At 40.6% G+C, this 13,661-nt stretch overlaps 1 protein-coding gene across 2 annotated transcripts; it reads right to left on the bottom strand.

Moving 5' to 3' along the window:
- Positions 1 to 1,082: 1,082 nt before the first annotated feature.
- Positions 1,083 to 13,237, bottom strand: LOC110519969 (fas apoptotic inhibitory molecule 1). Of its 2 annotated transcripts, none has more exons than XM_090229520.1 (5): positions 13,029 to 13,237; positions 12,569 to 12,718; positions 11,895 to 12,123; positions 7,385 to 7,434; positions 1,083 to 3,273 (listed from the first exon to the last, which is right to left on the bottom strand). In XM_090229520.1, exons 2-5 carry the CDS (start codon positions 12,680 to 12,682, stop codon positions 3,124 to 3,126), a joined length of 543 nt encoding a protein of 180 aa, XP_090085646.1. In that variant the 5' UTR covers positions 12,683 to 12,718; positions 13,029 to 13,237; the 3' UTR covers positions 1,083 to 3,123. The 2 variants fall into 2 exon arrangements, with proteins under 2 accessions (XP_090085646.1, XP_021452571.1); XM_021596896.3 differs by having other exon boundaries at positions 13,039 to 13,221.
- Between the last annotated feature and the right edge of the window lie 424 nt (positions 13,238 to 13,661).

Here is a 13,661-nt window from a genome sequence, read left to right as displayed (position 1 = left end):
TTCTAAGTGTCAAGCCAAGTGGACTCTTTTGTTTGGTGCGCACGACATGGAGCTCGCTCCACTTTTGATTTTATCCGCTATTGAACACAGTATATTCCGTCTTAAATTTTAGCGATTATTTACGTTTTAGGATACCTAAAGTTGGATTAGGAAAGTTGTTTGAAATGTTTGGACCAAGTTTACAGGTAACTTATTAGATCATTTGTAGTCATGTTGGGCGAGTTGGAACCGGTGTATTTCTGAATCAAACACACCAAATAAATGGACATTTTGGGGATGTAAAGAAGGAATTTATTGAACAAAATTACCATTTGTGATGTTTCTGGGACATATTGGAGTGTTTACAGAAGAAGATCTTCAAAGGTAAGGCATGAATTATATCGTTATTTTTGACTTTCGTGTCGCACCTGCTTGGTTGTAATATGATTTTATGTGTTAGTATGATGGGGTGCTGTCCTCAGATAATCACATGGTTCACTTTCACCGTAAAGCCTTTTTGAAATCTGACACGGTGGCTGGATTAACAAGATGTTAAGCTTTATTTTGGTGTACTGCACTTGTGATTTTATGAAAGTTAAATATTTCTAATAATTTAATTTGAATTTCGCGCTCTGCAATTTCACCGGATGTTGTCGAGCGGAACGTCTAGCCATAACGGGTTTTAAAATCTGGGTCAAAAAAACATTATAAAGAAATGAATTTGACTGTTTCTCCACCCTACCTGATTCAGAATATATCATTTTAATAGTAATGGCTTGGTTCAATAGCTATTGATGAGAGAATATTGAATAACAGACAAATATCTAATATAAAAACACATTTTACCTAGGTTGCTAACCTTACACCTCGCCAGAGAATGGCTTCTCATTAAAAATATATCTCTTAGCTTTCACTTCACAAATAACGTAGTAATGTACCATTTCAAGAGACCTATCCATTTTCTGCAGGGTCTACTCTAGGTAACTAGGCCTTGGCTACATGTTCCACCACAGTTGACTACAGCATATGTGACACAGGTTGGCGAGGTCACACTGATTCTGAAAGTGGTTTTAACATTCTAGACAAAGACAATAAGGGTCAACTTTGAGTGAAATTACATGGATTTAATAAAATAAGTAATGTCTGACAAGTTCAACAAAATATACACATTACAAACATGTTGAAACACCCGACACACAAAACAAAATATACACTATATATACAAAAGTATGTGGACACCCTTTCAAATGAGTGGATTCGGCTATTTCAGCCACATCCGTTGCTGACAGCTGTATAAAATCGAGGACACCGCCATGCAATCTCCATAGACAAACATTCTCCATAGACAAACATTGACAGTAGAATGGCCTTACTGAAGAGCTCAGTGACTTTCAACGTGGGACCGTCATAGGATGGCACCTTTCCAACAAGTCAGTTTGTCAAATTTCTGCCCTGCTAGAGATGCCCCGGTCAACTGTAAGTGCTGTTATTGTGAAGTGGAAAGTCTAGGAGTGACAACGGCTCAGCCGAAAAGTAGCAGGCCACACAAGCTCACAGAACGGGACCTCTGAGTGCTAAAGTGTGTAGCGCGTAAAAATATTCTGTCCTCGGTTGCAACACTCACTACCAAGTTCTAAACTGCCTCTCGAAGCAACATCAGCACAAGACCTATTCGTCGGGAGCTTCATGAAATGTGTTTCCATAGCCAAGCATCCACACACAAGCCTAAGATCACCATGCCCCCGTGCACAAAAGGAGGTCCATACAGAAATGGTTTGTCAAGATCGGTGTGAAAGAACTTGACTAGGCTGCACAGTGCCCTGACCTCAACCCCATCGAACACCTTTGGGATGAATTGGAACGCATACTGCAAGCCAGGCCTAATCAGTGCCCGACCTCACTAACGCTCTTGTGGCTGAATTCTTCCCAGAAGAGAGGAGGCTGTTATAGCAGCAAAGGGGTGACCAACTTAATGCCCAAGATTCTGGAATGAGAAGTTTGACAAGCAGGTGTCTGTCCACATAATTTTGGTCATGCAGTGTACATAATACAAACAATGCAGTAACTATACCTGAATACATATAGTGCTCTTTTGATATAAAATAAATTGAATCTGAGGGTAACAGCACAGTTCATTCCGTTCATGTCAGACACTGGCTAGAATCTAGCAAAATAAGTCCCGTTCCATTGAATTGACCCCAAATCAATCAATCACAGATATAGGAAAACTGGTACATGGACAGGTTTACGTTATACTTAGGACAGGTGTATTTTCACGTCAATATCCAATGGCAAGTGTCAGTTTTTCATCTCTCCTGGACAGACTACATAAATATACATGGTAGCGTAGATCTGTCAAAATACAACGGGATGCATGGGATAACGAGCAGCCTTAGTTCTGGTGCTTTGGACAAATCGCAATTTTGCAGATGTTAGCACTTTTTTCCCAAAGGGGAGTGGACATTTTGCCCATAGACTTGCCCGTAACTTGCAAAGAGAGATTGTGAAGCTCTTCGTTCCGGTTTTGATCCTCATTCTCTAAACACCCAGAACATAATCAAGTATCTGACCAATTATGCGAGACTATAGTTCTGGGTTAACTGAGATGAATCATTCTTAACACTTAACACCTCCAATTCAGCATCAACATTCTGAGTGAACCCCCAGTGTGGTTTTCCTTTATCTGCAACCGTTATAATTTGCAACCTACCAAACTTGCCTAAACTCAATGAATTAATTAATTGTAAGGGCTGACATCAAATAATCATTAACATAAACATACCATTGATGTTACCAACTATGCACGGGACAGATCTGTTTATAAATGCTCCAGTTATTACAATTAATTTGTTTTAGAATGTTGCAGCCTACACAAAAAAGCAAATTACTGGCACATTAATGCATTATAAGTGAGCTGCATGGCCCATGGACAGGTTCTGTGTCCCGAATGGCACCTTATTCCGATGCCCATGATCTTTGGTGGTTAACCATCTAAGATCATAGACATTGTGCAGAGGTGCCTCATGGACTCCAGCTTGACAGTGAAATATCACACAGCACCAATGTTCAGTCTATTATTTTGTCCCTGATTTGAAAAAGGCTTTCTTCACTCCAACAAAGTGCTCAAAACACCTATACAGACAATCACTCTGTGGTTTCGGCTATCTCTGTGCCGTCCACAAGCAAAGTGTGGATAATGCCATCTCGCCTCTTTCCACTGCTCACGGCCTTAATGCAACAGTCATGGTCGCTTAGAGTGAAGTGTGTCTCAGTACCGTCTTCCACAAACTCCCCCTGTGAACGAGATAGAGATGAACAGATTTCAGTAAAGTTTAAATGTAATGTAAATATTATACATAAATTAAGAGTGTATGGAGGGATATAGAGGGCCAATTTGATTTTAAGTGGTCTAGGAGGTTAGGAGTGGTGCATTTCCCTGTTTTATTGCGTCTTGTTTATAAAATCAAATAATGTTATCCTCAATTTTTTTCCTAGAATCCTCTCATACATTTTCTAATGGTATCAGGTATTGAAAAAAATATTTTGTGTTAAAATAATCAAAATGATATGTGCCTCATTTGCATTAATACACTGGGTGTATTTAATATATTAATACATTAACAAAAAGGTGTGGAACAGGGCTGCAACCACCAAAAATTACTTTGTCTAGGCCTACAGTACCTGCACATACCAGTGCTGTCTAGACTGACTCATTAATTACCATTGTTGTCACGTTCTGTTACATAATTCAACAAGTGTGTCAATAGCAAGATACCCTTGGATTAAAAATCAACACACTTGGCTCTAGATAACATCGATACATACATTACATTGTTTGCGAGATCAGCCATAATATCACTATAATCCAAGTGTTCATTTTCAGAAGTTGCTTTCATAACAGCACATTAATTTGTAAACATTTCAACTATATTAAATGATTACTTAATTCAATTCCAAAAAAATTTACACCCATCAAAAAAGGTAACTTTCTTCTCTTTCTTGTGATGTAAGTGTTGAGACGACGAGTTAAATCTACAACAAAACATTCTTATCGATGCAACAGAAAAACAACGCATTCCATTGAGCCCTGGACAGGATGTGCTTGACAGGACATTACAAAAATGTCTGCGGTTGTAATGTTAATGGGGAAATACTAAAGGCACGAACAAGAGTATGAAAGAGTCGCAGTTGCCATTTGACCAACTGGCAAGTGTCTTCACTGACATTTTCAACCTCTCCCTGTCTGAGTCTGTAATACCAACATGTTTCAAACAGACCACCATAGTCCCTGTACCCAAGAACACTAATGTAACCTGCCTAAATGACTACCGACCCGTAGCACTCACGTCTGTAACCATGAAATGCTTTGAAAGGCTGGTCATGGCTATAATCAACACCATTATCCTAGAAACCCTAGACCCAACCCAATTTGCATATTGCACCAACAGATCCACAGATGATGCAATCTCTATTGCACTCCACACTGCCCTTTCACACCTGGACTAAAGGAACACCCATGTGAGAATGCTGTTCATTGACTACAGCTCAGCGTTCAACACCATAGTGCCCTCAAAGCTCATCACTAAGCTAAGGACCCTGGGACTAAACACCTCCCTCTGCAACTGGATCCTGGACTTCCGGGCCGCCCCCAGGTGGTAAGGGTAGGTAACAACATATCCGCCACGCTGGTCCTCAACACGGGGCCCCTCAGGGGTGCGTGCTCAGTCCCCTCCTGTACTCCCTGTTCACTCATGACTGCACAGCCAGGCACGACTCCAACACCATCATTAAGTTTGACACAACAGTGGTAGGCCTGATCACCGACGACAATGAGACAGCCTATAGGGAGGAGGTCAGAGACCTGACCATGTGATGCAAGGACAATAACCTCTCCCTGAACGTGATCAAGACAAAGGAGATGATTGTGGACTACAGGAAAAGAAGGATCGAGCACTCCCCCATTCTGATCGACGGGCCTGTAGTGGAGCAGTTTGAGAGCTTCAAGTTCCTTGGCGTCCACATCACCAACAAACGAACATGGTCCAAGCACACCAAGACAGTCGTGAAGAGGACATGACAAAACCTATTCCCCCTCAGGAGACTGAAAAGATTTGGCATGGGTCCTCAGATCCTCAAAAGGTTTTACAGCTGCACCATCGAGAGCATCCTGATGGGTTGCATCACTGCCTGGTATGGCAACTGCTCGGCCTCCAACCGCAAGACACTACAAAGGGTAGTGAGTACGGCCCAATACATCACCGGGGCCAAGCATCCTGCCATCCAGGACATCTACACCAGGCGGTGTCAGAGGAACGCCCTAAAAATGGTCAAAGACTCCAGCCACCCTAGTAGTCATAGACTGTTCTCTCTGCTACCACATGGCAAGCGGTACCAGAGCGCCAAGTCTAGTTCCAAGAGGCTTCTAAAACAGCTTCTACCCCCAAGCTAATCAAATGAGTATTGTGATCTTATTTCTTATTTCTATGCACGTTTTCCAACTCCAATTTATACAAACTTGAATGCTTTTTGAATGTAATCATTTTCAGGTGATATGTATTTGTGTAATGAGGGAGGGCGAAAGTGAATAACACTTACATTAAGCTGTGCATAATTATTAGGCAGCTTCATTACCTCATGTAAAATGGGCCAAAAAATAGGTTTAATTGACACAGAAAAGTCAAACATTTTAAAATGCCTTTCAGGTGGATGAAGCACTCTTTAAATAGCTAAACTATTGAGGCGTGACCACCGGACAATCAAACGTTTTGTTGCGAATCGTCAGCTGTGGCGCAAAAAATGCATGGAGAAGAAAAGGCGCAAATTGACTGCAAAAGAATCATTAAATGTCAAGCCACCAGGAACCCATTATCCTCCAGTGCCACCATATTCCAGAACTGCAACCTACCTGGAGTGTCCAGAAGTACAAGGTGTCAAGTGCTCAGAGACGTAGCCAAGGTCAAGAAGGCTGAAACACGACCACCACTGAATAAGATTCAGAAGTTGAAGCGTCAAGATTGGGCAAAGTAATACCTATAGGCACATTTTTCAAAGGTTTTATGGACAGATGAAATGAGAGTGACTCTTGATGGACCAGATGGATGGGACCGTGGCTGGATCAGTAATGGACACAGGGCACCACTTCAAGTCAGGCGCCAGCAAGGTGAAGGAGGGGTACTGGTATGGGCTGCTATGATTAAGGATGAGGTAGTTGGACCTTTTCAGGTTGAAGATGGACTGAAACTCAACTCCCAAACTTACTTCCAGTTCCTGGAAGATACCTTCTTCAAGCAGTGGTATATGAATAAGTCCTCAGCATTCAAGAAGGCCATGATCTTTATGTAGGACAATGCTCCATCACATGCATCAAAGTACTCCACTGCTTGGCTAGCCAGCAAGGGCCTCAAAGATGCCCCAATAATGACCTGGCCCCCTTCCTCACCTGACTTAAATTCTATTGAGAACTTGTGGGCCCTTCTCAAATGTGAGATTTACAGTGAGGGAAGACAATACACCTCTTTGAACAGCATTTGGGAGGCTGTAGTTGCTGCTTCAGCGAAAGTTGATCGTGAACAGATCAAGAAACTGGAAGGCTCATGGCAGTTATTGAAAAGAAGGGGGCTATATTGGTCACTGAATATTTTTGAAGGGCCAAAAATGTTATTTAATTGCCATTTTGTGTTACTTATTGGTTACACTTACTCAAATGGTGAATAAACAAGTGAGTTGGGAGAAATTATTTTTGTAATTTAGTTGCCTAATTCTGCACACTAATAGTTGCCTAATAATTGTGCACACTTATATATTCCCAGAGAAAGACAAAACTCACCTCTCCTTTGTTAAACATTCTGGATTGAGGTTCAATAACATTTTGGCTTGACTGAGAGCATTGTGTTTGTTCAACAATAAAATTAATCCTGAGGAACACAATTTGCCTAAATTGTGCACGCAGTATATTTGCATTGCCCACCCCTCCTCCCTCTACACTGCTGCTACTCTCTGTTATTATCTATGCTTAGTCACTTTAATAACTCTTCATACATGTACATATTACCTCAGTTACCTCGACACCAATGACTCTGTATCGGTACCCCTTGTATATAGCCCCGCTATTATTTGTTATTATTTCTTACTTTTTTTAAAACGTATTTTCTCAACTGCATTGTTGGTGACGGTCTTGTAAGTAAGCATTTCACTGTAAGGTCAACACCTGTTGTATGCGGCGCATGTGACAAATATAATTTGATTATAATAAAAGCAATTGATCCAGCAAGATTTAAGTGACGTCGATTTTGCACCCCTCAAACACAGGAAATAAACAGATTGCCCGGTAGACGGGGCATCCGCGTTGTTACTATTCATCTTTTTGCTAAGTGATTCTCAGCATGATTGGAGGGAAGATGCTTACCGCTGTCTCCATTTTTTGTCCATTACACCAAATATCCATAGTGTCTTTCTCTGTGGAAAGAGAAATAACACATATTAGGCAAACATCAATAAAATACTTCAGGATACACAGAATGTAAGCAGCGCATATTGTACTCCTGATTGATGATCACCATGAGAACATGCCTTTAAGTTAGCTGTGACTTGGCTTCTGCCAACGTAAAGCATTTTTCTTAGGCTATGTTCAGATAAGCTTTTGAGTGATGTCAAAGGAGCTTGAGTCAAAATTACCAATAGAACTGAAAATTAACCTGGATTTCTCCAGTCTCTTTCAAATGCTCTCCTGCTATCCTTTATCGAGATGGCATTGTGTTGGTTATAGGCCTAATTAAATTAATTGGTGTTTTCCTTCAGTGTTATTTTTCATGTAATTATTTAGAGAGCACATTCAATTAAACTGTTCATTTAAAGTAGATGTGACTTAAGGGTAGTGTGCATAACACTTCAATTGTTTCTGAGAGCAAGGGTGATGGACTCAGGGATTTTTATGCCATTGAAATTCTTGGGTGGTCTACCTAAGTGTTTTTTTCGGGTCACCTAAATCCAAACAGTGGGGGGGGACCCTTTCAGTGTAAACTGAAACAACTAAAACCAGATATAAAGTATGTAGAAAAGATAATGACCTACAGTTGAAGTCGGAAGTTTACATACACCTCAGCCAAATACATTTAAATTCAGTTTTTCATAATTCCTGACATTTAATCCTAGTAATAATTCCCTGTCTTAAATCAGTTAGGATCACCACTTTATTTTAAGAATGTGAAATGTGAGAATGAATGATTTATTTCTGCTTTCATTTCTTTCATCACATTCCCAGTGGGTCAGAAATGTACATACACTCAATTAGTATTTGGCAGCATTGCCTTTTAAATGTTTAACTTGGGTCAAATGTTTTGGGTAGCCTTCCACAAGCTTCCCACAATAAGTTGGGTAAATTTTGGCCCATTCCTCCTGACAGAGCTGGGGTAAACGAGTCAGGTTTGTAGGCCTCCTTGCTCGCACACACTTTTTCAGTTCTGCCCACAAATTTTCCATGGGATTGAGGTCAGGGCTTTGTGATGGCCACTCCAATACCTTGACATTGTTGTCCTTAAGCCATTTTGCCACAACTTTGGAAGTATGCTTGGGGTCATTGTCCATTTGGAAGACCCATTTGCGACCAAGCTTAACTTCCTGACTGATGTCTTGAGATGGTGCTTCAATTATCCACATAATTTTCAACCCTCATGATGCCATCTATTTTGTAAAGTGCACCAGTCCCTCCTGCAGCAAAGCACCCCCACAACATGATCCTGCCACCCCCGTGCTTTATGTTTGGGATGGTGTCCTTCGGCTTGCAAGCCTCCCCCTTTTCCCTCCAAACATAACGATGGTAACGATGGTCATTATGGCCAAACAGTTCTATTTTTGTTTCATCAGACCAGAGGATATTTCTCAAAATAGTATGATCTTTGTCCCCATGTGCAGTTGCAAACTGTAGTCTGGCTTTTTTGTGGCGGTTTTGGAGCAGTGGCTTCTTCCTTTTCGAGCAGCCTTTCAGGTTATGTCGCTATAGGACTCGTTTTACTGTGGATATAGATAGCTTTGTACCTGTTTCCTCCAGCATCTTCACAAGGTTCTTTGCTGTTGTTCTGGGATTGATTTGCACTTTTCGCACCAAAATACGTTAATCTCTAGGAGACAGAACGCGTCTCCTTCCTGAACGGTATGACAGCTGCGTGGTCCCATGGTGTTTATAATTGGTTACTATTGTTTGTACAGATGAACGTGGTACCTTCAGGCATTTGGAAATTTCTCCCAATGATGAACGAGACTTGTGGAGGTCTACAATTTATTTTCTGAGGTCTTGGCTGATTTTTTGGGATTTTCCCATGATGTCAAGCAAAGAGCCACTGAGTTTGAAGGTAGGCCTTGAAGTACTTCCACAGGTACACCTCCAATTGACTCAAATTATGTCAATTAGCCTATCAGAAGCTTCTAAAGCCATGACATTATTTTCTGGAATTTTCCAAGCTGTTTAAAAGGCACAGTCAACTTAGTGTACGTAAACTTCTGACCCACTGGAATTGTGATACAGTGAATTATATGTGAAATAATCTGTCTGTAAACAATTGTTCGAAAAATTACTTGTGTCATGCACAAAGTAGATGTCCTAACTGACTCGCCAAAACTATAGTTTGTTAACAAGAAATTTGTGGAGTGGTTGAAAAACAAATTTTAATGACTCCAACCTAAGTGTATATAAACTTCCGACTTCAACTGTATATATATTTTTTTTAATAATATAGTCTTTGAGAACTAACAATCACCAATATAAAAGCTAGACAGTCAGGTAGAATAGAAAATTCCAAAAATAATATTATAAAATAATATTGAGCATCATTTATTTTGTTTGAGCAAAGGAACACAGAATTATCCATAACAAAATGCATAGAATTGCAGGAAGAAAGTAGCTTTAAAATTTTCTCTGAGCTGCGAAAAATGTGTAGAATTGTAGAAAAAAGTATTTTAAAACAGAAAAAAAAATATCCGCTCCATGGAGAAATATGTAGAATTGCAGGAAATTGGCCTAAAAGTTATAAAAATGATCTACACCGCCAAGATGGGGGCCTCTACAAATCAGCCGCGTCAATGACCGCGTCCATTTTCACGCCAACCAGTTGCTTCTCTCTATGAATACAGGGACAGGGTTGCCAAATACAATCAAGGAACACATACAATTAACTGCCTACCAACACAAGTGGATCCTGAGCTTGTAAAGTGGAGACGTCAAAGAACGTCAAGTAAATATTGCTGGAGAAACCTTGACTTTGGAGACAGCGTTGTGTTTGTTAGCAAATGCATTTGCAGTGGTTAATTAATGATAAATAAGTTAATTGTTTCCCGCCACAGTTTGCCAAGATGATTAGCTAGCCACTTAAAATGGTTTACAGTCAGGCAATTGCTTCTACACTATTTTGCTAGCGAGCGTGACGCTGCCGTATCCGTGGCGCTACCATGTCAATAAAATGTGTCCAAAAATGACGTGGTGTCTTCAGTTTAACATTTTTACATGCAATGGTAAAATAGATGTATTTTTTTTAAAGGTGTTTTCAGACTCTATTAAAACAGATAGTGAGAGTATAACAGTGGGGAAAGTAGGCCGGATTCGAACCTATGCTGACACTGTAGACGTGCCAGAGGATGCGTTATTACCGCTAGACCGGCCAACCCATCTGAGCCATTTCTTAGAAAAGGGGACAGTATCACATGATATCTGAACTTATCTGGGCAGTGGCGTAGAGGACAGGTGGCAAAGTGCCAAATGAAGAAGAAAAATAATAATTTGGCCTTAGAAATGAGCCCCTGGAGCATTTTTTTTTTTTTTTTTTACAATGACGGCCTATCTCGGCCAAACCCTCCCCTAACCCGGACGACGCTGGGCCATTTGTGTGCCGCACTATGTGACTCCCGATCACAGCCAGTTGTGATACAGCCCGGGATCGAACCAGAGTCTGTTTTTTGACGCCTCTAGCACTGAGATGCAGTGCCTTAGACCGCTGTGCCACTCGGAAGCGCAGAGTTTTAGGTGAGAGGTGCCTTGCTCAAGGGCACAACACCAGGTGATGGCATCTCCATTTGCCAGCTCTCATCCAGCTCTTGGTTTCCCCCTCAGACTTAGGATTGGAACTGGCAACCCTCTGGTTACTGGCCCACCTCTTTAACCTCTGGGCTACCTGTCTTTCCCAGTCTGGAACAGTTACAAGGCCTACTGTTTTCCATAAGCCCTAGGATGGTGGTGTGGAGTTTAGAGGCTATAAAAATAACAGCCTCATCCATGACATACCACCAGTGTAAGATAAGTGTTGGTATTCTGGTGGTCTTTGTTTTGATTGTTGAAGGGCGCAAGTTTTAAGGGCTGTAGCATAAAGAAATAGGCTAACACTATACTAACCACACTAGGAGTGAATGTTTTTACAGTCATGCCCACTCTGTTCAATAGTGAACCATCAAAGGTACTATAGCCTAGCTAATGCAATGATAATTGTCAGTTCCAAATCCTCAAACTAACAAATGCAACAACCAATAACCGAACACATGGGTTTGTGACAAGTTCATAGATTTTTTTTGCACCATTGCCTGTCATTGTGTTACGACAAGTCAGACCTAACATTACTATGGGGCATTTTAAAAACAGTGACGTTTATTTTGAACCCATCTACTTCACTTTGAAGTTCCAGAGTGGCTGACATAGCCTATCAGCATTCAGACTTGAGTAATTTGATGTAATTTATATTTTGTGGGAGGTGCTTTGCAAACATCCACAAAATACAAATTTGCCACAGCAATCTTTGGCAATTTGTAAATAAATCTCAATGGCTCAAAAAGACAGGCAGTGTTCAATCTCAGTTTTCCCTTATAGTGGTTGACACACTGTATGTTTGCAATAAAAGCTGGGGAGAGGAAATGGACACATAGGGCACATATCTTACCCAGGACGACCCTGCAGTCGATGCCGTCCAGGTTGAGCAGCCAAGTGTTGGTGACTTTGGAGCGGTTCTCCATGTACGTTTTCAGGCTCTTTCCATTGATCTCCAGGGTGTATTCGTAAGCAAAGCCGCTCACTGCGTCAATGTTAATGGTCGCTTTGGTAGCCGCACTTCCTACATTGAAGGTCTCCTTTCCCACCAGCTTGAACATCCAGTCTCTTCTTATAATTTCCTGAGGCAAAGGGACAAATGCAAGAGGTCCAATAATTCAGTGTGATTCTATGTTATTGTCATACTGTTATTACACCTACATTCAAAATGCCTACATTTACTTTTTTGACAGTACCCGAGTAGTAATTGTAATCAAATATATATATATATATATATATATATATATATATATATATATATATATATATATATATATATATATACACATATATATATATATATATATATATATATACACACACACAACATGGCAAAGACTGACATGTCAAATGGTTCTCTGAATGTGACTGCCATTGAGGGAGATCAAGAGAAGCTACCACTCAATCTCAAACAGAGAGGGGGAGTGAGTTGGAGAGATTCTCCGAGTTTGTTGATGCTTGACGTTTTGTCTGCTTGTCTAATAAATAGGGTTAAGTGTAACGTAACCATTATTTATCAAGTTTTACCTTTCCGTCTATGTAGATTACCCTTTTCCCCGTGGTTGTGCCATGTTCAAATTCAATCCGATGGACTCCATCGCTCAGGGCCACTTCCCACACTCCTACCAGGTCGCCCGACATTCTGACCTCCTCACTGGCCCGCTTTGGCCACCAACTCTAGAACATTGAAACAAGATTAACTAAACTTTTTAAAGGGGTCACGACATAGCATGGTGCCAGACCGAAATAAATCTATTAGAAGGACCTAGCTACGTTAGCTAGTTAATTTGAGTAACCACAGTGACGTTAGCCTGGAGATAATTTAGCATATTATATAATTTAGCTAGCTAACTTTAGTTAGATTAACGTTACTGTTAGTTACAAATGAGTTATTAAGGAGCCTGCTTGCTAGCTAGTTAGCTAACGTAGATAACTCAACCATGACACTGATAGCCAAAGCTAGCTAGCTAGCTAACGTTAGGCTTACCTTTCAGTACCTTGCTAGCTACGTTTCAGGAACGGTTTACTAGCTAGAAAGCTTCCTACTGTAAAAATATAACAATAGTTTAGCTAGTTCGCTAGCTATATCTACACGTAAAGTGCTTGTTTGTTGCTAGGACATCCACAGTTTGCTTCAGTCTAGCAACGCATCAAAACAACCAAAACTGACACGTTACTATGGAAACCATGCCACGTGACAGGCTAGGAAGGGAAGAAACTGCAGAACGTCAAAATAGCCAGGATGTAAGCCCGCACTGGGGAGCCAAATTTAAAATGGAATTATAGATAGACTGCATAAAATTGCCTATTTCCGACTGTGTACATGCAAATCAGAATATGTTTAATGATAAAAACAGAGCTTGACCAGTCAGCCTCCAACCTAGTTAATACATTTCAAATCAAATTGTATTAGTCACATGCAATACAACAGTGAAATGCTTACTTAAGAGCCCCAAACCAACAATGTTTTTATTTTTAGTTCACCTTTATTTAACCAGGTAGGCCAGTTGAGAACAAGTTCTCATTTACAACTGCGACCTGGCCAAGATAAAGCAAAGCTGTGCGACAAAAACAACAACAGAGTTACACATGGGATAAACTAACGTACAGTCAATAATAC

The sequence above is a fragment of the Oncorhynchus mykiss genome, chromosome 3 (genome assembly GCF_057628025.1).
Source record: "Oncorhynchus mykiss isolate SJ-2025 chromosome 3, ASM5762802v1, whole genome shotgun sequence".
Classification (NCBI taxonomy): domain Eukaryota; kingdom Metazoa; phylum Chordata; class Actinopteri; order Salmoniformes; family Salmonidae; genus Oncorhynchus; species Oncorhynchus mykiss.
The sequence above is the reverse complement of the archived record's forward strand: the minus strand, read 5'-3'. Positions and strand labels throughout refer to the sequence as shown.